General features: G+C 43.8%; 1 protein-coding gene across 14 annotated transcripts in view; it reads left to right on the forward strand.

Annotated features, from left to right (window-relative positions):
• Anks1b (ankyrin repeat and sterile alpha motif domain containing 1B) overlaps positions 1–26771 on the forward strand; it is an 896366-nt gene that overhangs the window by 583316 nt on the left and 286279 nt on the right. For all 14 annotated transcript variants that reach the window (XM_038314479.1, XM_038314480.1, XM_038314482.1 and 11 more), the window contains one exon: positions 4289–4387. In XM_038314479.1, coding sequence (XP_038170407.1) covers positions 4289–4387 — 99 coding nt within the window. The remainder of the gene's footprint in view (positions 1–4288; positions 4388–26771) is intronic.

Below are 26771 nucleotides of genomic sequence, written 5' to 3' on the forward strand. Positions count from 1 at the left end.
TTAGATTCAGGACTGGATCAGGCAAGTGGAGGTGGGGGTCAGTCTTCGGTAGGGACGTCTACGGAGCTCTTGGAGGACGGGAGCTGATTATGGAGGTCAACCAAATGGGCGAAGTGGAGAGTGACGGAATGGGAAGGTGAGACCGTGGGACACACCGGGGTAGCTGGTCAAGCAGAGGACCGCCTTGGAACTCTGCCCCCCAAACCAGTGATGCAGCAACGGGATGAAGGGTGAGGACTGTGGTTGGCTTTTATTAGGAGCAAGCGGTGTGTGAAGCTGAAACCCTCTGCATCTACAAAAGCAGGCAACAGAGCCAGAGTAGACGCTAGCTCCTAAGGCGCGAATCGGAATGTCTGTGGTCTTGATAGTGTAACTGTCACCCAAATGCCAAAGGAGATCATTAGAATTGTAAAACCGTATTTTTCTCTGGAAAGCCGTAAGAATCCATAATGCTACAGAGAAGGTATTCTATTATTTCCTTTAACAAGAAATTTTATAAATTTATATTGCTCAGATTGCTTTGTCCAAAAAAAGCCATATTCACAATTTCTCTGAAATAATTTCTTAGAGCTAACTTTAGGTTACAAATTCCAAAATGCTAAAATGTCATTGCAAAATATACACTTTATATTTATATATAATCATACTAATCAAAAGTTAAACATGGCTGAAATAATAGCATTTTAACTGAATGCATATTGAGTAGTCCGCTTCATTTGACAGGTAAGAACAAAGAAGCCTAAAATATATGAGACTTAACATAGTTTTCCAAACCATGGCCCAAACCTAGGTCCGAGCCATCTTATATTTAAGCAGAAGACAGGCTGGAGACATACCAGCATATTTGGGGTTATCTTATGTATTGTAGAAACAGGAAAAATAGAACATTCACCTTTTATTGTCTTTCTCATGACCCAAAATAATTATACGTATTTGTCACGTACAGTGTGGTGCTTCATGAATACATCCTATAGTGAACAAATAATAATTAGCAAAATGAAAAATTCTAATAGCACGCCTCATTAGGGACAGTGAATTGAATCCTTTATATCTCCCAAGTCAGAAGGCACATATTTGCTGCTATGCTTTCCCTAATTTACCCTCATTTTTTTTCAAAAGTGTTTTGTTAGTACCCTGTATGCTAGAAAATCTGACCCAAACAGACAAGGTTTTTGTTCATTTAATACCCTTTTTAAAAAGAATGTCAGACCTTTGTACAGTGTTTCCAAAAGTCTCCTCCCTTATTGCAAGTAGAAAAGACAGTGTGTGCACAGTGTAGAAAAAAGCGGTGGTCTTTCTGGGTCTTAGCTGTTGAAACCATCAATGTATTCAAACACCGCTGTCAAATTTTTAGGATCAGCTGTAGACAGTCGGTCCTACAAACCATCAAATCTTGATGATATGTTTGCTGATATACAAAGAGACCAGGTCCCATATTTCACATGAGTTGAAGGCACGGACTGTTAATTCAGTACATGGAAAACCTGACAATGGTCTAGCCCACAAATGACCAGTCTTGTGGTTGCTGTCATAGGATCAGTAAGTGATTCGGGAAACCCTCAAAGATTAAAAGTCAGATCAGGCACCACGTAGTCTACTCAGGCTGCGTGAGTCCGTTTCTGGAAGTAATAACGATTTCTCAAAATGAAGTCGTTTATATTTTTAGCTCGACGGTGTGGGGCGAGTGATTTCTTGAGAGCCGGGCTCCCTGTGGCACTGTGCTTTATAAAGTCCAGCTTTATTTGTTTCTCATTGGGCTTTTCATTATCATGCTGGTAGATACCTGGATCATTCCGCTTCCTCCGAGACGGCTGGCATAGTTTAAGCATAGGCACGATGCTCTGAGGAGGTGGCGTACTTCCCTTCAGTGAATGCCCATCTTAGATCTCAAACTGTGGTGGCAGTCTCAGGGCTTTAATCTCCTAACAACAGCTAATTAGCCATTTATAACGCCGTCTGATATTAAACTGCTTACATCCATCCATTCTGGCACTGAGAAGGAAGGGCATTAACCTCACTCTGTACCAATCTAGACCCCGCCCTCTCTCTTTTCTTATCTCGGAAAAGGCCGCTAGATCAATCTCCTGCCCCACTCTGCCTTGCTCTTCCTCCCACAGGTTCAGCCTCCCAACTAAACCTGCTTGGTGGGGTCGATGGTTTTCTGCCTTCCATAGCTATTAGCTAAATCCATGCCCCTGTCACGTGACAACAATCCTCCCAGTCGTCTTTAGAACCCCAGGACTGCCCTTTGTAGCCCTTTCTAGCTCACTTTCTTTTGCTTTGAACATCTGTTAGTACCTGTTTTCCTCCATGACCAAGTATTGTATCACTTCTTTCACAAGTATCTTGTGTTACACATTAATGGAATGGAGCTTGATCTATCCAGAAAAGTAAAAAAAAGAACCAAAATACAAATTCTTGGACTTCCCATCCATGCCTCAAGTCTTTGATCTTTTATTTTTGTTTTAATGGAATGTAATTCCTGTGCTTGTTTAAGAACCACACTATGGTTGTGTGATAATTGTTGAAGGAGAGAGGGTCTGCTTTTTTGTCCCAGCCACCCGGCTAGCTTACACCCGAAATAACCACACAAAAACTGTCTTACGTAAATCACTGCCTTGCCCATTATCTCTAGCCTCTTATTGGCTAACTCTCACATCTTTATTTAACTCATTTCTATTAAACTGTATGTCACCATGAGGTCATGGCTCACCGGGAAAGATTCAGCATGTCTGATTCTGGTGGCTCCATGGCGGGTCTCTGACTCGGCTTTCTTCCTCCCAGAATTCAGTTCTGTCTTCTCCGCCTACCTATGTTCCACCCTATCAACCAGGCCAAGGCAGTTTCTTTATTCATTATCCAATGAAAGCAACACATGAACAGAAGAACCTCCTACACCAGATAGTTGTGTATAATAGGTGATAATCAAATACGTCAATTAACATCACATCTTCTTAAATCTTCCTATGTGTTGGAAAACATTGAATTCCTCTAATAATTTTGGAATTTATAAAACTGTTACAGAATATAGCTATTCTACTGTGTGATACAGCCTTTCCATGAATTCCTCCATCTATCAATATCCTACCCCCACAGCCACTCCTCAGAGTCTTACAACCTCTTTTCTGCTTTCCAGCTCCCAAAAGTGAATGAGAACAAGTGGCCGCCTTATTCCACTTGGAATGTTAGACTCTTCGATTTAAAGAATCGAATTTAGGGACAAAATGAGCAATCTCTGATTTTCCGTTTTCAGTATTGGTCAGGGGCTTCAGATAATCAGTCGCGATCTGAGGCTTAGACTAGTCCTTGGAGAATGCATGGCCCCCAGCCTTTTCATCTTATAGGGAAGGAAACTGAGGCCCGGCCGCAAAGGCCAAAATGATCTTTCTAAATTTATAGTTTCATCATTTAACTCTTTTCTAAGCCAGCTTTCTAAGGACGGCCAAAATGGATACAAACTATCACTATGCCACACAATGTCTGTTTAGTCTAGCTGGGCTTTCTTTTCCATCTTTGTATTTTTATTTTCTCTTCATTTTACCCCCAGTATACATTTCTGTTTGGTTGGGTCTTTTTTTTTCCTCTGGGTTATTGCTTGTGGTTTCCTCTTTGTCCTTGTTTTGGGTCCTAAGCATACTTCAGATATTTGATGATATATCATCTTCTTGGTAACTGTGCCCCCAGTGCTCTTAGGGTTCCCACACGAGCATCACGTGGTACCTATTTGCAGTATCCAAGTGGAAGGAATAACGGCAGTTGTTAGCAGATACTTGCATCACATTTATGGTCCCAGCCCCATGTTTGAAGAATCTGACATGCGATATTTTAAAATGAATTATTTTTACTTTTAACCTGCCGTGGCACATGTCAATTTTTCTATCAGCCCTCCTCGCAAAATCTATTTTCAGATTAGCTTTAAAAGATAGATTGGTTCATTCACATCCTTTTGTAAGTCACTGATAACCCTGAATGACAACCCTTCCTGGAAGCCTGGAAGCACATGCGCTTTTACAGAAACAGAGTTCGAAGTCGTAGGAATGACTCTTCAGTGTAGGAAATTTTTGGCATGAATAGTAAGTCGTGAGAGCTGTGTGTGAGGGAAGGTCGGTTCCCACAGTCTTCAAATCGGCCTCACCGGTGACCTACTCTGCCCTCACACTCAGAGGAGGAGGATGCTATTTTTGGTCATAAAAGTCGGAGTACTTGTTGTTTTTACTTTATGTAAACATATTATTTCACATGGTATAAGTGCTGAATTCACCATGGAACATTTCTGGTTTGATTCCAGGGAAGCAATGTTATGGAAGATCAGGATTTGTTGGAAATTGGTATCCTTAATTCTGGACACAGACAGAGAATCCTACAGGCGATCCAGCTCCTTCCAAAGGTAAGGGATGCTTTACCGGGATTACCTTATGAATGATTCCCAGTGACTTACAGTCAAACATGGAGCAGTATTTACATGAGCATACAGTGTTTCTACATGCTGCTGCAGCCTGTAAGAATGGTCTTAGGCCCCACTTTCATCGGACCCAAAAGACTGACAGAAGCTTCACTTGGGTTTAAACTGACCTACAAGAATGCAATACTGGAAACACTGCAGAGCAGCAGAACAGACTCAGAATACCTCTACTGTGTGAGTCCTAACTCACATACAGTTACAGCTGAGGTCAAGGAAGAGGGGATTCATGTTGAGTGAATATAGCAATAGCCTTCACAGAAAAGCTTCATGAATAGGAGAAGATCTTATGTTAGCCGTAAGTCTAACAGAATTAATATCTAGAATATATAAAGAACTAAAAAAAAATCCAATGTCCCCAAGACCAAACAACCCATTCAATAGATAGTGTTAATGAAATAGAGAGGTAGCTCTCAAGAGACGAATTAGAGATGGCCAGCAAGTACATTGAAAATGTCCAGCATCCTTAGTCGTTGTGCTGGATAGTTTTATGTCCATGTGAGAGGAGGGAACCTCAATTAGGAAAACCAGTCCTAACTAAGACAGTCATCAAGGAAACTCATAGTCAAACTAGCTCAAGATCTCATCTCGTCCCACCCTGGGTGGCTGGCATTGAGAAAACAAACAATGACCAATGCTGGAGAAGATATAGGGATAGAAAATATGTATGTACTGTTGGCAGGGATGTGAATCCGCCCTTTTACTGCTCCAAAGGTTCCTTCTGAAACTCCAAACAGAACTTTCATCACCCAGCTAGAACACAGATGGGTGTGTGTCCGGAGAGCTCTAAGTTAGTATACTACACAGAAACCCATGTACTGCAGCTGTGGGGTCAGCCTAGGTATCCGTTAACATGCGAATCGATTTTATTTATTTGTTTGGTTGTTTGGTTGGTTTTGGTTTTTCGAGACTGGGTTTCTTTATGTAACAGTCGGGGCTGTCAAGGAACTTGCTTTGTAGACCAGGTTGGCCTCAAACACACAGAGATTCACCTGTATCTGCCTCCCAAGTGCTGGGATTAAAGGCGTGTACCACCACCACCTGGCATCAATCAATATTTTTAGTGTTTTGTGTGTGTGTGTAATATGTGTGTATGTATACATATGATAGAGGTTCACCACAAAAAAGAATAAAACTGTGTCATTATCTAGAGTATATATGCAGCTGAAATCATCACATTACGCCAAATAAGATGTGGCATCTTTTCTTTCATTTTGGGGTCCTAGAGTTCTTTATGTCCACACATACACATGAGCGACATGAAAACAAAAGAAAGGGAAGAGAAGAGACTATCAGAAAAACAATGGGAAGGAGGCTAAGGGGAAAGATAGGTATGGTCAAAGTCCAGGACATACTTAAAGAATGTGTCTATATAAAAGCCAACACTATATGCAACGAATATACACTGATAAGAATATTGGGGCAGAAGAGCCTCATGCTCCATTAGAAGTTTTTATCTCTTGTAGAAACGTCAAGACTGAGCCTCTGGAGTCCCTACAAGGGACTCTGATGATGCCTGATAACAGAGGACATCATTTGCAGAGGTCCACAGTGCCCCATCCCATCCCATGCTGCATTTGCAGTTGATCAGTAGTTTTTCCAGTCTCCATGTGATCTGTCAACCGGGGATCACTTTTTACTGGAAGCTGTGTATCCTAGCAACAGAGTTGACCTTACGTTTCCAGAAAAGGTTTAAGAGGCGCTTGAAGGAAGTGGTAGGGTGTAAGTTCCAGCCTTTCAAGGTAGTCGGATTTTAATTGGTGAGGGAAGGAAAAGGCACATCAGGAGGCCAGAAGGAACCCTGTCATTACAGGTGTTACCCAGGCAATCACTTTCTGGACGCATTTGGGAAATAATTAGTCATTTTAAAAGCCAGGGGGATCGGCACAACAGTGCAAATGTTCTTAATGCCTCAGAGCTGTATGGTTAAAATATCTAAGTTGGTAAGTTTTACGTGTATTTACCACGATTTCCAAAATCATCAGAATAGAAGAAAATGTAAGGTGCTTGAAATAATTGAAGGGTGTGTGGCCCGTAGCCAGAGATAAGGCAGGGAGAGTGGTTTCTTCATTTCTTCAGGGCTAAGGAATTTGAATGTGTTTTGTAGGCACTGGGGAATGCCTATGACTAGAATCCTCTATTCTGCTTAATTCTGGAGGCAATTTACCAGAGGAATTGAAGGAGAGAAAGTTGAAGCGGGGTCTGCCAGCTGGGAAAAGAGGAAGCCAGGCAAGATTGGAGCAGGTGAACTGGAACGGGGGCACCTACACCCATCGGCATTTCCGGTGTCTTCTCCCTTTTTTCTCTCTTCCTGTCTAGGGAGGGTAGAGTTTTTTTTTTCCTCAGACAGAGAGAGATGAATATTAATCATAGTGTCTAAGGGAGTGAAATTATAATAAAATTTTCCCTCTGACGGCTATCTGAGTTTCTGCCGACAGAAAGTTAACACATTAACAAATCGAGGAGAGCCAAGAGCTTAACCATGAAAGAATAAAAATTTCTCTAGACTTAATTCTCCAGTTATTCCCTTGGGCATGTTATTCACCTCGCTCCTTAGAGTATTATTCCCTTAGCAAATGTCCTTCTTGCCTTCTGCAAGGGCTTCTATAAAGCCATGGCCAACACCCATGGTAGACCCAGATCCATAAACAGCTCAGTGCTACACAGATCAGCCAACCTCCCACTCTACAGTGCTGCCATTATTTAAAGTTCAGTTCGGACGCTATCGGCTCCCTTCCTCTGAGAAACTTTGCCTATCCTGCGGCCACTTCTCACTACACCAGCAGTTAGAAATCTAATATCCACATCCACCCCCTTCAGTAAGCCTGCCAGGGAAGATTCTGATCTGTTGTCACGGTTAGGCGGCCGGAACCGGTTTTCCACTGATCCTCTTCCCCCGGGCCATCACTGACCTGCATTCTCCCTCCTGATGGCTCTCTTTGTCTCTGCACATGGATTTTCACAGTGTCTCCACCAACCCTTCTAAACTACGACTCCCATCACATCACCCCACGCTGCACATCGCCAGTGCGGTTTTCTAAGCCTCCAGACTTAGAAGAAAGCCCTCACCATTGCCTGCAAAACTCAGTAAGATCTGGCCCTTTCCTACCTCGGGTCTTATTTATTGTTCTCTCCTTCTGAGCTCTAGTCGGTGACTTTCTCTTTGTTATACAAAGTGACAAGCCCGTTTCATCCTTCAGAGTCCCATCCATCATTAAGGCTTGAACTCAGACACCCGCCCCACAGAGGTTTTCCCAGCCTGGCAGGCTCCTACTCAGCAGCTATCATCCCTTTAAGAGCGTGTCAGCAGCTATCATCCCTTTAAGAGCGTGTGCTTTATTTTCCCCACAGCACCTGTGGTTACCTGAAGTTCTCTTGTTTCTTTGTTTTGTCATGGTTTTCCATCTTGCCGAGGGGTAGCCAGTCCCATGCATCCAGGAACCTTTGACTCCTTTGCTCCTTTTTCTACAGTCAGCCCCTTGACCGTTTCTGGCACCAAGCAGCTACCCAAGAAATATTTGTGGGTTGAGAGCATACAGTAATCTCTCATTTATTTGAGATTTTTATGTCCTTCTGCTTGCTTATATCTGATGATAATTTCTCATGTGACATAAACATCCGAATGGCAGACATCACCCAATGCCTTGAAATTTCCTTGTGCTTTATTCAATACTATGACCATTAAAAGAATGAATGAATGAGTAAATGTTGCCTCATATACCATTCAGATATTTTCAAGACTCAGAATGCCTCAATTTTAGGATAATTCTGTAGTCGTCCACATACAGTTTCATGAGAAACAACAACAACCAAAAGCCTTAACCTAGAATGATTTGGAGAATAAATCAAATGTTTGTTTTGAAGAAAGGATATTATTCCCATTGTAGAGAGAGAGACGCTACAGAAACAATGCAGAATTAAGCTGCACTCAAGAGGCCGTCGCGGAAGCGTCTACTGCGTGCACACAAATGAGTAGAGAATGCATAAGAATAGGCAGATTCCTCCTCCACAGCACAGCAGACAGCTTCAATGCGGCAAACTGGTGCTTAGCCTTCACAGGTAATGGGCCCCATCTTCAGATGGCTAATCATGTAATATTAGTTCTGAGACCGCCATCTGCATTCACTGTGGCTTTGCACTGCTAGAGTAACTGACAGAATGTCTCTCTTCGTTTTGTCCTTCAGAGTGTTTGTGCCCCTCGTCTGTCATGAGAAGCCTTCCATAATCGCTATCTGAGACACCTCTGTAGCCCGCTGTATTTGTTAACTGGTGGGGTTGCTCCCAAACAGGGAAAAGACAGTCTTCAAAGTACAACCTTGATCTGTTGGCTTGTTTCAAAGCATCGTTTACTTATGTTCCCGTTGATTCAAATTTTAAAGAAAAATAACTTCTTCAGCAAGATTTCACCTGCAGTATGTCAGTTTTAATATACACCAGTGCAAAGGTCCTCAAGTCTACAAACACAGTTGATACGTTCATGGAGTAGAGTACGCAGCGTGTATTCCAGCCACACCCATCTTCAGGAGAATGATGGCATTGGGTCAATCGCTTTCCCCACTTAATTTGCCTCTGTCTTTTGTGTCCTTCAGCCTCCAGCGATAAAGCAAGCCCGTCAATTCTCACACATCACCCACTTCCTCCACCAGTCCCAAATAAGGCTTTCGTCAAGCCTGGAAGTTTCCCTAAGCTTTTGAAGATCAAAACCTCATCCTCTTCCCTTTATGGGAAAAGAACCACGTCAAACCTCCGGGAGAAGTTCTGTTCTCTCTTAGACGCTAGACTTTTTCTGTCCCTTAGGCACAGGGAAATTATCTGATCATTGGTTTGCAGCATGTAATTTACCCTTTTCCAGGTAAGAACCCCATGGCTAAATCTTTAATATGCTTTCCTTTTAAAGGGGCATAGGTGTTCTTGCCCTTCAATACCAGAGCTCCTAAAAGTCAGATACTCACAGGATTTTCGTTTTGTAAAGTTTTAGAGTGATCTGTGTCAAGGCTCATATCATATCCTCTCAATATCTCTCATCCGGAATTGAAAATGTACCCAGTCAAACTTACCTTATCATGTCCCGTTTTTCCCTGTGTCATCTGCTAAGGCTTCTGATTTTACCATGGCTTTTGGAGTTACTCAGCGGCAGTCAAATACCATCCCCTCTTCTTTTCCAGCCATCCATCCCATCATTCTCTTGGGTCTGACTCAGTCCTCTGCCCCGCCACACAGACAGCGGCCACTAGAGCAGAGTCACCCAGCCGCTCTCCATCCCCAACTTAACTGACTTCAGTAAATCTTACCTGAGACAGCCTGTCGGCATTCTGCTCTCTGGCTCCAGTTCCCAGGCTCTGCTCTGTTCCTCCTTCACCTACTCATGTCCTCAGTTGAATCTTAGCACCCCTAGAACTCAGACTCGAAGCGTTCTGATAGCTGGTGCGTGTCGTCATCATGGGACTACAGAGCACTGTCTTATGCTCACTGTCTGTAGCCTTTATACTTCATCTTTATCCATAACACAAAACCCAAGTTCAAGTTTCCCTTTACACCTAAATCCAGTTTGGTCACCATTTCTCCTCTCCTCTCCCCCTGATTCTGTTTCTCTCTCTCTCTTTCTCTTTCCCTTCCCTTTCCTTCCATAACCCTCTGAATAAACTATATCCAAACCCTCTCTGCATGGCGTGCCTATCTGCCTCTGCCTCTTACCCACCACTGCTCCGCCTCCTCATGGGATCGGCTACCGGACTAACTCTCTGAGGTCTCTCACCCACTGCCTCCCACCTGCCTGGGACCCACAAAGGTCTCATATGACTCCCTTCCTGGGACCCACCACCCCCCTGTGGCCTGCCACTGGCCCTTGGGGAACCACAGAGTTTTATCTAAACCATTTCATTGGTGCCGAGTATACCTGCGCACTACACAAGGGCTTACGTACGTAGCTGCGTCATACGTAGGTGATGCAACCATGCCACACATTAAAAGGTCACACAGGGCCTTTTAAGATCCCAGGGGAGCTCAGTATTTTGCCTGAGCGCTTGTCTGCACATGCGTGGCCCTGGAACCGGGAAGTGCCCGCCACCACTGTTACTGGAACCATAACATTGAGGAAATACTGAACTGAAACAGGACAGAAAAAAAGAAGCTAGGAGAACTCAAAACTCCACATCTCCATGTCTGATGACAAAATGTTCTTCAGATCTTCAATTTCTTTCAGATTTGTTAACTGCAACACACGTCTTTCTCTTTAACTGGTTCTACTTCCTGTTATCAGCTTTCCTTGGCAGGTATCCCATGACTCTGGTATCTCCAGCATCTTCAAGGCCATGTAGGCTTCACATTCTCAACTTCACACAACAGCCTCTTTGGGCCTCCGTGCCCTGACACATGCCTGGCTTCAGATACTTTCCTTAGTCAAGGAGGATGATTCCATAACCCCTTTCTTGTGTGCCAGAACCACGTGATCAAAGCTTTCAAGTTCTGCTGCTTGCTGGGGTTGGAACATACCCACCGGCCTCATTCAAATATATTTTCACTGGCTTTCTGTTTTCAATGGTTTCCTTCACTGCCTAAACCTAGAGTTCACTCTGTAGAGTTCAGACTGGTCTTGAACTCAAAGATCTGCCAGCCTCTGCCTTCCAGGTGCTGGGATTAAAGGTGTGCACCACTTATACCCAGCCCTAAGATTTTTCTTTAATCCTTTTATACAAATTGGAAGCTTATCTGGGTGGGGTCTTGCTCTAAAATCACTTTCTTTATTCCACTTAGCATCAGGCTTTTCTTTAATCTGGTTACACTTCCTGGTGCTCTTTTCCTCCTTGAACTGTACATTTTGTATTGTTCCTTGCTCAGCTCTGCATAAGCCTGGCCACTACTAACCACAAGACACCGTCCACACTGGGCTGTTTGTGAATTTCCTCTGCAAATGCAATCAATCCAAAAACTCTTCAATTTAGCCCCAGGCAGAGTTTTGGGGCAAGGGCAGAAAGCATCCACAGTCTCTATCAAAATACCACAGGAATAGTGTCTAGGCCACATAGTAACATTTGTCTCTTCTGAAACATCTTGAGTTGGGCCCCCATATTGCAAATCACCCCTTAGCACCAATGTTTTCCATTCTCCTACTTGTTGGACCATTAAGACTGGCTTAAAATGTCCAATAGCCTTCCTAGTCCATTGTGCCAAAGTATTCCTTATTCCTCCCCATAAAGCCATGATCCAACCTCTCCCAGCAAAACCCTACTCCCCAGTACCAATTTCTGTCTTAATCAGTGTTCTTTTACTTTGAAGAGACATCATGACCTCAGCAACTCTTTTAAAGGAAAACATCTAATTAGGGCTGGCTTACAGATTCAGAGGTTTAGTCCATCATTGTCACGGCAGGAAGCATGGTGACATTCAGGCAGACATGATGCTGGAGTCATCGCTGAAAATTCTACATCTGAATTGGCAGGCAGCTGGAAGAAAGAATAATACTGGCCCTGGCTTAAGCTTCTGAGGCCTCAAAGCCCACCCCCCAGTGATACACTTCCCCCAACAAGGCTATACCTCCAATATTGCCACTTCCTGAGTCTATAGTGGGCCATTTTCATTCAAACTACCACAGGTACCAAACACCTTCGATTGAATTAAATCGCTGACTTTTCTATCCTCACTACAAGACTTAGTTTTGTTTTGTTTTTTAAAAAAGTTTCTATTTTGAGAGGAAAAATAAGACTTTTTTATTTAGCTACATTTTTTTAAGCTACATAACAAATTACCAGATTGTTAAGTGGCAAGTAGCAACTTCTGTTGAGCAGGGATCCTAGTGTGGCCTGACTGAGTCTTCCATCCTAAGGTCTCCCCCAGGGCCTTAGTCATCTCCAGACTCACTAGGAAGGGCTCACTTCCTAACTCACACGTGTGCTTATAACCAGGGCTTAGCTTACAGGGGCAGGAGTCGGACCAGGCCTTCCTTAGTTCCTTAATATAGGCTCCACTACAGAGCATCCCACAAAATGCAGCCAGCTTCAGCAAGGTGAGCCCAAGGGACTGCTGGCAAGATGGAAGTCACAGTCACCTTGAGTGCAGTCAGAAAAGCATCACCCTATCCTTTTGCCACGTTCTCTTCACCGGGAGCCGGTCGCTAGAAAATACTCTTATCAGTCATGAGACGCTAATTAAAAAATGTTCTTTCCAAAAGTTGTGCTTATCGGCTTATTGATTTATATATGTCAGTGAGCTGTGGACTACGAAGTCAATACCTGCAAATCTACCTTTGAGTTTCTGGGTTGTGATGTCATGTCAGGCTACATCACCACCCACACAGACAGGAACTATGTGTCTCCTTTTTCAGTGGTCATAAAGATGACCTCTAAGTCACCTCATGTTAACATGATGACCTGAGGACATGAAAGATGACTTTTGTTGCTGTTGATGCTAGTTTTTTTTTTTCTGTTTTAACCCTCTCTATAGGTAGGATAACTGGACTTTAAAGTATATCCTTATAAAGTGTGTCTTGGGGAGGCAGATTTCTAAGACACCTCCCACCCCTCTGTCCCGAGTCTGAATATTTTTGTGTTTGCATTGCCTTTTGTTGTCTCTGCTAGAGAAGTGTGGTTAAGTCTACTAGGACTTAAGGATATTAAAAAGAAAACACATTTTTGGAGAAATAGCAAAGCTAAAAAGAACATCCTTTAAGTCTAGGCTTGACCAGAGCGGATAAACCAAAGTGACCAATGACAAGAAAATCAGCAACAACGAACCCCATCAGTAGCAGCAGCGGAGCTGGTTGAGAGTCAGGCTTCAACACCTCTAAGGACAAGACAGCACAGACTGGTGGCACTTACAGCGAGAAGACACAATAAAGCACTGAGGGACAGACTTGGTGATGGCTTTTTGCTTTGCTACTCCTGTAGCAAAGGAGAGAAACAAAAAAGAAAAAACGAGTCTTCTTGTGGTGAGCTCACTGATGATTTAGGATAGGAAGGGAGGGTTACAGATGTAACATTGTCTCAGTTTAGCTTCACCAAGTCCCTTCTCTTAAAGATGAGCTCTTTCAAGGACTTTAAAACACAAGTGTTTCTGAGTTGTAGTCTTGATGGCTAAGGCAGACATGTATCAGCTTTAGGGGAAAAGCGTTCAAGCAATATAAATTCCTTTAAAAGTCTAGAAAGGAAGGTTCTGTCTTGTTCCCGTCACTTAGAAAAATGACAGAAGCTTGTTCCTATTTCTTCTACTATTTTGCAGAAGAGCAATGATAAAACACAGGCCATAGGCACAGATGCTCCCATAGTACCTTTGACAGGGGAGCTTCACCCTCCCAGACCATCACTCATTCTCTATGTGCTCTCATTCTTTTTACTTCTGTTTTCCCCTCCTCCCCACCTCCTGTTTTTTGTGACACCCAGTATCAGCCTGAACATCAATTAAGGACACTGTAAAATAGAATCTCTCATGCAAGCACAGATATCACTTTAGTGTGGGAGGCTCCATCCTAAAGAAAATGCAGAGCTCAATTTGATCTGAGTTCATAGAGTGTTCTACTTTTTGTAGTGTTGCTCATTGGTGTGTCAGGGTCTATGCAGGCTCAGTGCACTCTTAAAAACGCTTTATTGTTCCAGAACAAACAAGTATGCTCCCTTACATAAGGGGTTGGCAAGCTTTCTTCTTGTAAAAAGTCAAGCCACGCTTTACCAGCCATATATCTTCTCTCATAACCATTCAACTCTGCTACAGAGCGAAAGCAGCCACAGAAAATTCAGAAATGAATGTGAGTGTGTTTCAATAAAACTTTAATGGCAAGAACAGGCAATAAGCCATGGTTGTCCTGTTAAACACAGTTTACTGACACCCAACTTACATTAGCAATGAATCTCCAGCTAGATAGAGAGTTTTTACTTCTAAGAATCTTTTAGCCAGGAAAAAACTTAGATCAGAAATACAGCCTACTATGTCAGACTAATGCAAGAAAGACCCAGGATAGCCCAGCAGCCTCCTGGCATTTTCCCCCCCCCCCCCAAAAAAAAACAATTCTGTATGATAAAGGCATTTTGGAGTGGCTGACATCTGTTGGAAAATATGTCACTTTTAGTGGCCATTTCTGTGGGAACACTTTAGGGCCCCACACATACCAGTCCATAAACAGTTTTTATTGAGTCCCTCTGTGAGATCTGACGTGGGCTTCTCCTTTCTCAGAGTGCCCTCACAGGGCGAATAAAGAACTCCAAAGTCTCCAACCTTGGTGTTTTCTTGCTTCTTGTAACTCCTCTCTTTCACACAGATACTACACAGAATTTGGGGGTTAGTCCTCTCCCACCTTCCTGTCCATACTGTCATGTGGCACCTTCATCTGTTCCCTAGAGTTTCTACTATCCCCCGCCATACACACACACACACACACACACACACACACACACACACAGTGACCAACAGACCTCCACCTCTGAGTTTATAGATCTATCTCCCCATGAAACCCGCATAAGACACAAAGTCAGCATGTCCAAAGAGAGGCTATGTTCAAAGAAAAGTGGCCTGCACCTCGGAGTTTAATTTAGCATCATTCATTGTGGAAATAACTGAGAGAGCCTCTACACACCGGATACTTTCCTTAACACAGGCTAATGATAAAGAGCAGTACAAACACAGCTTATATAGCCCTTGACTTCACAGAGCATGTATTCCAATAAGAAGATCATAGAAATAGATATACCTGTTTTCAATGGCATTCCTTCATTATATATCATGAATAATATGTGTATCTTGTTACATATAGTATATCACTAATACTTTCAGCATTTTACAAATACAATAATATACTTTGTTGTGTTCTGTAGAAATATTACACATATAGTCATGCATAATATATGTTAATCTTATAGGATCTATTATGAAGAAAAATCAATAAATAGCATAGAACACGGAATGCATAAAGAAAGAACTTGGAATACTGTTAAAAAAAATCAGTTTTTTCTCAGGATAAGGAGTTGGTGCCACTGAGGATTGAAGAAGGAAGAAAGAATAATTGGCTTTAAGGTCAAAAACTTGAGTAATTTGATGTCTGTAAATTCCAAAGTAACAACAACCACTGAGCTCCTTCTCATTACTCCTTAGCCAGGCTCGCTGCACACACTGGGAAATGAACTCTTGTAAATCCAGAATGGTTTAACACCTGACTCTTTCTGTGGACTCGCAGAAGGTGCACTGCCACCATCTTTCCTCCAGACGGTCAGGAGCCTGGGTCACTTCTGCCACATGTCCCATCTTACCATTCTCTCATGATCACCATAAAGCATGAGAGCAGGAGCCTGGAAGGTCACCCCAGATGTGGGATGTCAGGAGCCTGGAAGGTCACCCCAGATGTGGGATGTCAGGGGCTGGAAGGTCACCCCAGATGTGGGATGTCAGGGGCTGGAAGGTCACCCCAGATGTGGGATGTCAGGAGCCTGGAAGGTCACCCCAGATGTGGGATGTCAGGGGCTGGAAGGTCACCCCAGATGTGGGATGTCAGGGGCTGGAAGGTCACCCCAGATGTGGGATGTCAGGAGCCTGGAGGTCACCCCGGATGTGGGATGTCAGGAGCCTGGAAGGTCATCCCGGATGTGGGATGTCAGGAGCCTGGAAGGTCACCGCAGATGTGGGATGTCAGAGGCTGGAAGGTCACCCCGGATGTGGGATGTCAGGAGCCTGGAAGATCACCGCAGATGTGGGATGTCAGAGGCTGGAAGGTCACCCCAGATGTGGGATGTCAAGGGCTGAAAGGTCACCCCGGATGTGGGATGTCAGGAGCCTGGAGGTCACCCCGGATGTGGGATGTCAGGAGCCTGGAGGTCACCCCGGATGTGGGATGTCAGGAGCCTGGAGGTCACCCCTGATGTGGGATGTCAGGAGCCTGGAGGTCACCCCAGATGTGGGATGTCAGAGGCCTGGAAGGCACCCCGGATTGGGATTTCAGGGGTCTGGAAGGTCACCCTGGATGTGGACTGTCAGGCCTAGAAGGGGACCACGCACTTTAGACCACATTAGATTTTCCAGGAGTCAAGCTCATGGCGCTCACTAAGCGGCAAAGTAGAGCAAGAAGGACAAACTCACTTTGCAAGAAATGACGGTGGAATTCCTGAGAGTCAACCCACCCTGTGCCCAAAACACCACTTCTTCTCGGCCCCTTCTTCTTTACGTCCCTTACTTAAATTCCCCCGTTACTTTTTTTTATAATAAATCTTATGGCAGCCTTTCTCTGAGCAAGAATAGCCATTTGGCCTCTCTGTGGTGCCATTGTATCCTACTGACTAGTTTTTCTTTACTGCTGAAGATTAGCATCTTGGCTGTGCTGTCTTCATTATCTAAGCACAGGGCACTGGGTGCTGGACCATAATAATGCTCCCTTCATGTTTACTACACTGAACGAAGCCCCACAATGGAGCAGATTAGAGATCCATCCTGAATGGGGTAGGGAAGGACTTTTAAAGCTGTTGCCTGACACGGTGGCTTTTCTTGCCGATGCTTGACAAAGGAGTAGGGCAGGTCCTTTGGGCATAAACCACCCATAACAGTGGTGGCCTTAATTTTCTAGAGACTTCCTCCATAAATGCCTCCCCCCTTCTGTTTGCTAGTGAAAATCAATAACTAGTAGGTTCTTTAGGAACGCGTTGAGAGAAGCAATGTTTCCGTAGAACCCTACTGTTTACAGGGCACAAAGTGGCTACCATGTTTGGGGGGGTCAATAGATATTCAAGTCGATTCAACTGTTAGGTGTGAGGGTAGTGCAGTCAAAAATTCACCTGTCTTTTTTCCAAAGTTTTCATGAGGTTTCAAAAAGCAAAATGGCTACTACGTTCTTCCAAAGGAACTAAGAGAGAGGGTGTCTCAATATCTTCCTTTAAATGAACTTATTCTGGAACAGTTTACAACATAGACCAGAGAGCTGAAATCTTGTGCTAACAAGCTTTCCCTGATGTGTATAGAGAAACAGAGAAGAAATTAGGGGAGTGAACAGGTCCTGTTCTATGCTATTCTCCTGTAGCTGTCCACCTCCAACCTGGAGCAGTTCACCCCCGTTTGCTAAAGAGCAGTGGGCGCCTCGGAGTTGTGCTGTAGCCACTGGGGAGAAGGAAAGGGGTGTGTTTAGCTGAGCCTTTTTCTCTTCCCTGTATCTGGGTTCTAGGAACAATCACAATTTAGAGCTGGAAGGGACTTTAAATATCCAGTTTGTATGCATCCTTTCCTCGGGTAAGGAGAGGCATTCCAGATAGATTGCTACTTTGTAACAAACCTGGAAGTAAATCCCAGCCCCTGGCACTTGTGACAGTTACCTCTTGAGTGCATACTGTGTCATTTCGTAGGCCCAGGGCTGGGAGATGAGTGTGCATGAGAGAAACGGAAAGGAGACCAGACAGCGCCAAAAGATGAAAGCAAAAACAAAAGTGTTTCTAAAATCAGGCTTCATTCGTGGATTCAGGCTTAAAAGGAGGCTTTTGAGACCTCCATGGACCTCTCAACCCTGTTCTTGAAGCTGGGCAGGAAAGACTGTGGCAGGGATCCAAAAGACCTGAAAAGGCAGGCAAGAGACAGCCAGAAGGAAGAATGAAGGCTTACGTAGGTCAGGTCAACTGGCCAGCAGCCTCCACGGTCTCGCTTATCCTTGGAGGCAGCCGTAGAGATGACATCACTGGCTGCAGAGATCACCGCACCCAGAAAAGAAAGCCTAACAGAATAAAGAGAAATAAGTAAATAATCTTATTCGTTTCTTCTTCGGTCTGGGCAGAGAAGAAGGGAAAATGGGCAAGATGGAAGGGAATTCTCCAGAAGATAGGAGGACCCATCTTTACAGCATTAAGCTCCACGGAGATGACATTTTCATAGCATTAAGCCAGAGAGCATCATGCTGTAATGGTTGGGAACGTGGCCAGATTCTGAATTTGATGCTTGGCTGGGCTCTGTCTAATTGTACAACCCTGACCAAGTTTGTAAACTTTTCTCTGCCCGTTTCCCTCACCTGTAAATGGAAGTAATGATTGTTCTTTTTTTTTTTTTTTTTTTTTTGCCCTGTAGGCATGTTGTGCCAATTAAGGGACTCCATACTGTAAATCAGGCACTTAAAGCGGAGCCTAGGTTAGTGTATATGCTCTATAATGGTCTGTTAAATGCCTTTTTTTAAAAAGAAAGTTGAAGCTGAACCACCAAATGTGTGTGATTTCTTCCGCTCATTAAGGATACTTGAAAATTACTACTCTGGGTGTAAGCAATAAACAAGACAGTCCCTATTATTTATTCATAGAATAGATACTTATGAACTGCCTGCCTCGTGCCAGGTGCTGTTCTGGCTTCTGAGCACTTGGTGTGACGCAAGGCTGACAAAGTCATTGTCCTCATGCAGATTTTATTCTGCCTACCAATGGAAATAAACCTATAGAATAGGGGGTAGTGACACCTAACACTGGGCAGACACTAGCAAGGGAATGGACAGGGAATGATAGGAGTATGTGAATGCTCATGTAGGCAGATACTCAATCAAAGCCATTTAATAGGGTTCTTAGCCACCTCTCTGTATCATCTAAACACCCTACGCCAAAGCAAACCGAGGGTGCCAAAGGGGTACTGAGGTAAGTGTGTTAAATAACCTATTGACAGTGTCTCAAGAACTTGCGATTTTTCAGGGGCTCCAAAATGAACCATCTTGGGATTTCATCAGACCCACTTTAGCCACCTGCCATGTATGTCACCTTAGGCGAGTTACTTCGATTCTCTGCTCCTCGGTTTCTTCGTTTACTAGATGAAGAGAAGGTAACTCCTGTGCCATGCTTAGGTGGAGTTACAAATATAACAGGACAAACGAAGGCCCTGGCACTTAGGCCCAGTTAATATTACACCCACCTACTTGAGTTCCGTACATCCGCAATTACACAGATTAGTAGCATTTTGATGACACTCTTCCATAGGACAAAAAGTCACCCGAAAGGGATGCACTTGCAGGCATCCGCATCTCTAAGTGGCACATCCCTGTGATGGTGTCTCACAGACGTTCTCCACCAGCAGATTTCACATAATCTGATTACTCACTATCTGGAAAAGGAAGAAAACCGCAAATCTGCTTGTCATCATCTGCTAACTTAACCACGCTGGAACACATTGGGGGCGATTGCGTCACCCATCAGAGCTAGGGGAGACGGTATGTAAAGCTAGAACCACAGCTTCCCTGTATGAAAGACTAAATGAACCAGCATAATGCTGAGAGAGCTGCTTGTCTCTGCCTGGTAGAGATAATGCAACTTGCCCCCGTATAGCAGAGCCAAGAGAAGACAGGGAAGAGCTTCCAGAGCAAAGGTTTCATGTATGTGATGTGGCAAGGGAGGAAATGGAGGCAGACTAAGAAGCTGAGTCATCAAACCTTGACACTGTAGCTCCTGAAAATAGATAATGGCATTCCGATGCCATAGAAACACACAAGGATGTGAATTTCCTCAAATTTTAGAGAATAGAACACACCTGCCAGTTTGCATAAGCCATTGTCAAGCCATGGTTGCCTAACTCTGTGCATTTATTTGACAGTTGAATGCAGTTTGACTACATTCTTATTTTTAATCGATTAACATTCAACAGAAACGATTGTTCTATAGGTCTGCAGAGGCATTGAGCATGTATGTAGGTCCTAGATACAGTGTAAAGGGAAAAGAGGGTGAATTTGCCCAGTGGTTGCAGCCAAGGGCAGAGCATGGACTGAACTATAATAGTAACAAAATTGCAAGCTTTGGCTATTGCCTGGGGGAGGCGGTGGGGAAAGCCTCTTCTCAGGGTTAGGAGAGGGTTTCTGGAGGAGGAAGCAGATGATCCAAGTAGCTACTCTCGTGTACCTTAAAAGTTTTATTGTCATGAGATTTTTGAAACAGCTCACGACGCTCCAAACAAAAAAAAAAAAAAAAAAACACCAAAATGACCAAAGCCTAGATGGCTTAGCCAGATGGGGATGCTGTTTTTTTGTTGTGTATAATAACCATTCTCTAACATATAGCTAGAACCACTAATCCTGTCACAAATCCCATGCGTCACATCTCCCTGCCTGCGAGTTATTACAAGTCAAGCATGTCTGTCACATCAAGGAAGCACCTGTAAGTCAGCTGTGGCATAGTTATTATCTTTTCCCCACAAGCCAAACACTGTCTCGTTACCTGTTATTTATTTGTGCTTATTTTTGTTAGTGATAGTGGTGACCCATGGGACTTTTCAGTTTCCAGACTGGAAGTCCTCCCATCTGCCTTTGAATTCTGCTCTGATGGCTGGTCTCCTACCGACCCCAAATAAACAGTCTGCTTGGAAACCCTCATGTCCTAAGACATTCCTAAGCATGCCCAAAAGACACTGCAGAGTAAACCCTTCCATTAACAGCAAACGTTTAAATAGATATTTCCTATATGCCAGTCATATTCCTAAATACAGTCAGATTAATTCTCAATTAATTCATTTAGATCTTACATTTAAGTTTCTGTGTCACGGGTAATGAACTTAAAGCCAAGGGAAGTTAAGAACTGTGGCTAAAGCCACACAGTAAGTGGTGATGTCAGAATTCAAACCACTCTATAAATATAAGCCAGAGTCTATACTCCTGCCTACATTCCCCATAACCTCTGTTACCATAGCAGCAGGCTTCTGTGCCCTGTGGACCCTAATGCCATGTCTCTGAGTTCTGTGGACCCTAATGCCATGTCTCTGAGTTCTGTGGACCCTAATGCCATGTCTCTGAGTTCTGTGGATCCTAACGCCGTGTCCCTGTGCTCTGGGATCGTTCCCCAGTTCATTTGCCACCAGGAAAAGGCCACTCGCCATTTTTATTATCTCCTGTTTCATTATCTTATTCTCTACTAACCTCCCTTCCAATAAGCAGGAATTCCGCTTTCTCTTTCTTTCTTAAAGCTAACATAACCGGTTCTTTTAGAGGAACAAATATCAAGAAGCTGCCAGTGTCCTTTCATGTCTTTCAGAGAAAACACATCTCAGCCTTGTTGTTCTCAGAATCCATGATGGAATAAATGCCAAACAGATCCACTTTAAATAATTTTTAGGGTTACAATTTATGAATCGTGGGCGTTCTGACAGGTTAAAAGCCTTACCTTAAACATATGCTCAGTTCTAACCCTTGAATCTTTCTTTACTTAGAAACCACTGCTTGGTGGTAAAGGCTCGTATTATCTGATTTTCTAAATACTAAGAAGTAAATGTATTACAGGAACATTGGAATGTGAAGTTTTCCTCACCAGTGTATAAAAGATGATTACAGGAAATTTAGAAAAGATTGATCCCCTTGCCTCTGGGGCTCAATCAAACCCTCATCTGTCAGCGTTTCCTGGCATCCACTTGGACAGAACACTTTTTCTCAGTGTTACATGATGTAGTCACAAAGTAACAATTCACCGTATAACCAGGACATCAGCATCCAGGGCTCCAGTCCAGGGACAAGAGCCAGTGGCGCTACAAACACAGAGCCTGCAACAGGCATCAGACATCTGCAGATCCGTCCGCCCATTCAGCCATCTCACGACTCCTGTTGGCCCTGTGTGAGGTTCTGAGGTCAGAATAGGAAACCAGAGAAAGCTTGGCCTGTGCTTCTGGTCGTTCTGCCCTACATTTAGACAGAGAGGGGTGGGTCCAGAGCTAAAATACTACGTGAAAAATGCTCTCAGAGGAGAAAACTAAATGCCTGGGATCAGGGGAGGATTTCTGGATAGATGATTTTGAGATGCTTAAAGCCAATCTCAAAGAACGAATGGGTATTTTAGGGCACTGACGGAGCCACTCGGGGAGAAGATGTTGCCTGTTGGGACTGGGTAGTAAGAAGAGAGGGAAGGCTGACTGAGTGTTCTCTCCTTGTGTTCTTACCTTGGGGTGGTGCGCGCGTGTTTGTGTGTGTGTGTGTGTGTGTGTGTGTCTCCCACTCCACATATTAGCCCCAAGAGAAACTGGATAAGGAACTCTCAGAATTCCCCAGATCAAATCTTTCTCTAAAACAAATAGGAACTCTGCCTCTTAATTTTTTTTAATCTTTTTTTATATATACTAAAGAAAATTATTTATTCCTGAAGTTAGGGACCTTGCAGCCTTTGGTTTTCAGGCAATGCCTAGGGATTAGTTGTGTTATCTGTTCTCCATGGTAGCCTCTCACTGAGTTAAATAAGTTACAGCTTTTGAAATGGCTTTGATAGTCAGCTCTCTGGCAGTGGCTCCATTAGGAGAGCTGAAGGTTCTCACTCAGTCTGTTGCCAGAAGAAATAAGATATTATAAAATAACAAAACAAAGACTGAGGCCCGAGAATTTCCCCAGCAACAAACTCTCCTCATGCCCACGGTTCCCACCCCAGGGAGGGGACCATTTCCTGGATCATCCTTAAAATACAGATATAAAAAAGTTCCTGGGCTTGTTTGATGTCTGTGCGTGCATGCATGCGTGCATGAGTACTTGCTCCATTTGCTTTTGCAATGCTGAAACATGAACTACGGCCTTAGACACACTTAGAGCTGCATCTTTAGCCCTTGGGTTTTTTGTTTGTTTTGTTTTGGAGCACGCTGCATATCGCAGGCTATCCTGGAACACAAGGTCCTCCTGCTTTTGTCTCCCAAGTTCCGGGATGACAGGCATCTGACACCATATCCGGTGTAAAGATTCTGGGGAACCCCAACCAGTACTTCACAGTGGGCTTAAAGCGCTGAGTATAGAGCCACATTCCCCCGTATGTTCTGGATCTTCAGAACCTTCTGTCTCAGCTGCCTTAGAGTGTACATATACCATTAACTGAAAAAACTGGCTGTCCATGGACACCTGACCTATTCTGCCTCTCCTGTTGTAGTTTATTGTGATGATATCTCTTGTCACCAAAGCCTAAAACCAGGCCACCAGGATGTATCCAGAAGCGGTGCCCAAACTACTACTAATTATATTCAAAAGCTGCTTCAGAGCTACAGGTAACCAGTGCATTGAAAGTACAATAGCCGTTCTCCTGGGGCGCTGCCCAGTGTCTTCCTACCAAGGGCACCTTGACCAATGCCAACTGGATGTTCTGCCAATGCCACTGAAGCCTGCCAAGATAGGTGTCACTGCCAACTGCCAATGCCCAGAGTTGAGGGCACCAATATCTGCAGTATGGCACCATCTCTGCTCATGAAGCCAATTGTGCTAACTCCTTTTGTTCCCAGTGTCCTCCCTCATCCCTTCCCAAAACACTTCAATGATAGAGGCCTCTTCATCTTAAGTCCTGGTCAGTGGGATAAGGACCAGGGCCCATTGAGAGTGCTAGAACCTGAGAGGATGCGTTCAGAGGTGCCAGCTCATCAGATGAGCATCTTCTGCTCCTCGAGTCAAATGCATCTGCTTTAGCTTCCATTTCTGAACAGAGATCTTTGATGTTCCTGGATCCCTCATTTGAAACAGATCCCTTCCAAATCAAGCCCTACTGTTCAACCATAAATTCCCACACAAGATAGGTAAACACGATTTTGCTCAAGGTGAGAACTGCACCACACAGCTCTAGTCAGGAAGCTGACAGGCTCCAGGTCCACGTGAGAAAAATAAAGAACGTTTCATTTTGCGTTTCAGGAGGTCATGCTGACCTGCCTTCAAAATATATCCAGACTCTGACCATTTCCTGCCACCTTTTTTCTGGTTTCTCTCCCAGACACGCTCCTCTTTCCTCTGGATGACTTCCACGGCCTCTGAAATGGCCTCTCTATCCACTCTTCTCCACACAGGAGCCAGAATGATTCCTCTGGAACATAGACCAGAGCATGTCAGACCTCTGTTCACACGCATGCTCTGGCTCTCTGTTTCCCTCAGGCTCAAAGTGAGACCTTGCAGGACCTTCTAGACACTAGACTATCCATTCTCTCTCTGAACCAAATCCCATTCATTCACAGCTACACGCTGAATCCACACATAGGTCTTGTTATTTTTTGAAAGCTCACACTTGACCATTCGTGGGAGGCCTTTGTGCTAGCTGCTCTCGCTACCTGAGTCTTCCTCCCACTGTCTTCAGACCCTTCAAACTTCCTGAGTGAAACCTCCCCTGACAACCTGTTTCCTTCTCCTCCCTCTTCACACATACCCCAGAGTTCCCAGTCCCGTCTTATACTTCCACTTTCCAAAGACACACACAGTGTTTGCCTCTCACCATTAGCTCTCGCCCACTCTTAGAATGGGAAGACAAGGACTGGTAATACTGGACATTCTGTTCCCTGGGTCCTCCAAAAGAGTTCCTTGGGTACAGAAGGCACAGCCAGTATTTAAAGAGTGAAAATGTCAATGGATGGATGGATGGATGGATGGATGGATGGATGGATGGATGGATGGATGAATTGACAATAGGTCTCAGGTCTGTAACTGCTTAAGTGAATGTGAGCATGCTTAGTTTTGACTCCCATACAACTGATACCTTCTGTACTGCTCTTCTTGGGCAGAACGTCAGTTATTCATTTGTGTATTGCTAACTCTGGCTTTATGGTACCATTATCCATTTGAAGTACCCCAATGAATAAAGTTATGTACATGCCTGAAGATTTTAAGAAAGGGCAGGGTTTTTAAATATCAAATAAATAGAACTGACATTCAAAGTTTTCATTATTTTCTAAAAAACTGAGGTTTGAGGATTTTTTTTCCCACCGAAACGAAAAACATGCAAAGGAGTTTTCTGATTGATTGTAGCATTTAAGGTTTCTGTCTTAAGAGGAAAGCAGTGAGCTATATTAACAACCAGATCGCTACATGAATGTCAGAAAACATGTACTGGCAAAAGAAAGAGATCGCATGTCTTTTTCTAAATATAATTCACATCACTGGGAGAGCTGGGGAAATGTGAATGACGGCAAGTGTTCAGTGCCTTGTTCTAGCTGCAGTGAGCCCTCTGTCTTTGATCTAAACCCTTGCTTCATAAAAGAGCCTTGCACCGAGGAAATAAATCATAACAAGTAGAGATATTTAACATAGGGCTCCAGGGTCAACATGATCTCAGTAAGGTTTGTAAATTAAAAGATGGTAGGAAAAAGAAACATTTTACTTTATTGAATTAAAAAAATTACTTTTAACGCAAAGCTTTAGGGAACGATACAATACAGTCATTCGGCAAAATTACCCAACCCTTGGGCTATATTTATATGTGTCCCACGTAAACCCTTTATGGGTCTTCCCACCCACAGCCCACATAGTTTCCCGTGGCAAGTAGCTAGCTCTTCTCAAGTGGTGCCACAGAGTTCCTCTCTGTGCACAGATGAAGCTAAAACACGCCAGAGCCTGGCGAACAGGGCACTCACACTCCTGCCGGCAGTAGATTCTCCTGTGAAAACTGCTATTGTTGGAGTCATTCTTTTCTAATCATGACTTATAGCTATCTCTGTTGGCAATTCTGTTCTTTGAACTTATGACCAGACCAATGCTTATGACTAAAACGTTTCTCCTCTGTCCTTGAGGACAGAAGTCTCGTCTCACCTAGCTGAGGCTTCTCCTTATACTCTGGGATTAGAAGTTGGTCGGCCATGTGTTTTGAAAGCATTTCTTACTATGCACTCTTTACTGTCCATTGTTCCATTATTATTTACTCCCTGATTTAAGGTATTAGAATTGGGGATTTTTCTCTGGGCTAAATCTTAATTCATTTCTCTTACTTCATGGGACATGAAGAGACAGCATCCAGCACAAAGCACTTTAATTTCCTTTATTTCCTCCCCACCAATAGACAGACAGACGGATGGATGGATGGATGGATGGATGGATGGATGGATGGATGGATGGTGAGTGGGTAGTAGATAGATAGATAGATAGATAGATAGATAGATAGATAGATATAATAGAAGAATGGATGGGTGGGTGGATGGATGGAAAGAAGGAAGGAAGGAAGGAAGGAAGGAAGGAAGGAAGGAAGGAAGGAAGGAAGAAAGAAAGAAAGAAAGAAAGAAAGAAAGAAAGAAAGAAAGCCTAAACTTTAAGTGAACATCCCAGAAGTCCAGAGTTAATGAAGCTTAGGGAGTATATGACAAACAGTTCTCTGCACTCCATAGCAACATTCAGACATAAGTCTCTTACCAGTGGGGGCCTATGTGTCTCCCTATTCTTTTATGGAATGTGTACCTACAACAGTCTGAACCTAAACAAAGGGGCTTGACGCAGCATGGCCTTCTATGTTTGGGTCTTCCACTTGTTGTAGCTGTACAGCACAGAGAACTTAGCATGCCATGCTTCCCAGCCAGAGGCTCAGTGTATTAACCCTTCCAGCTCCCACAGAAGAAATAGCATAACCCAGGTTCATAGACTCCATAAAGACCCTATAGATCACCTAAACCCTTAGCGAGTGAGATGGCATTTGGTCAGCCTCTCTAG

The sequence above is a fragment of the Arvicola amphibius genome, chromosome 17 (genome assembly GCF_903992535.2).
Source record: "Arvicola amphibius chromosome 17, mArvAmp1.2, whole genome shotgun sequence".
In the NCBI taxonomy this organism is placed as follows: Eukaryota; Metazoa; Chordata; class Mammalia; order Rodentia; family Cricetidae; genus Arvicola; species Arvicola amphibius.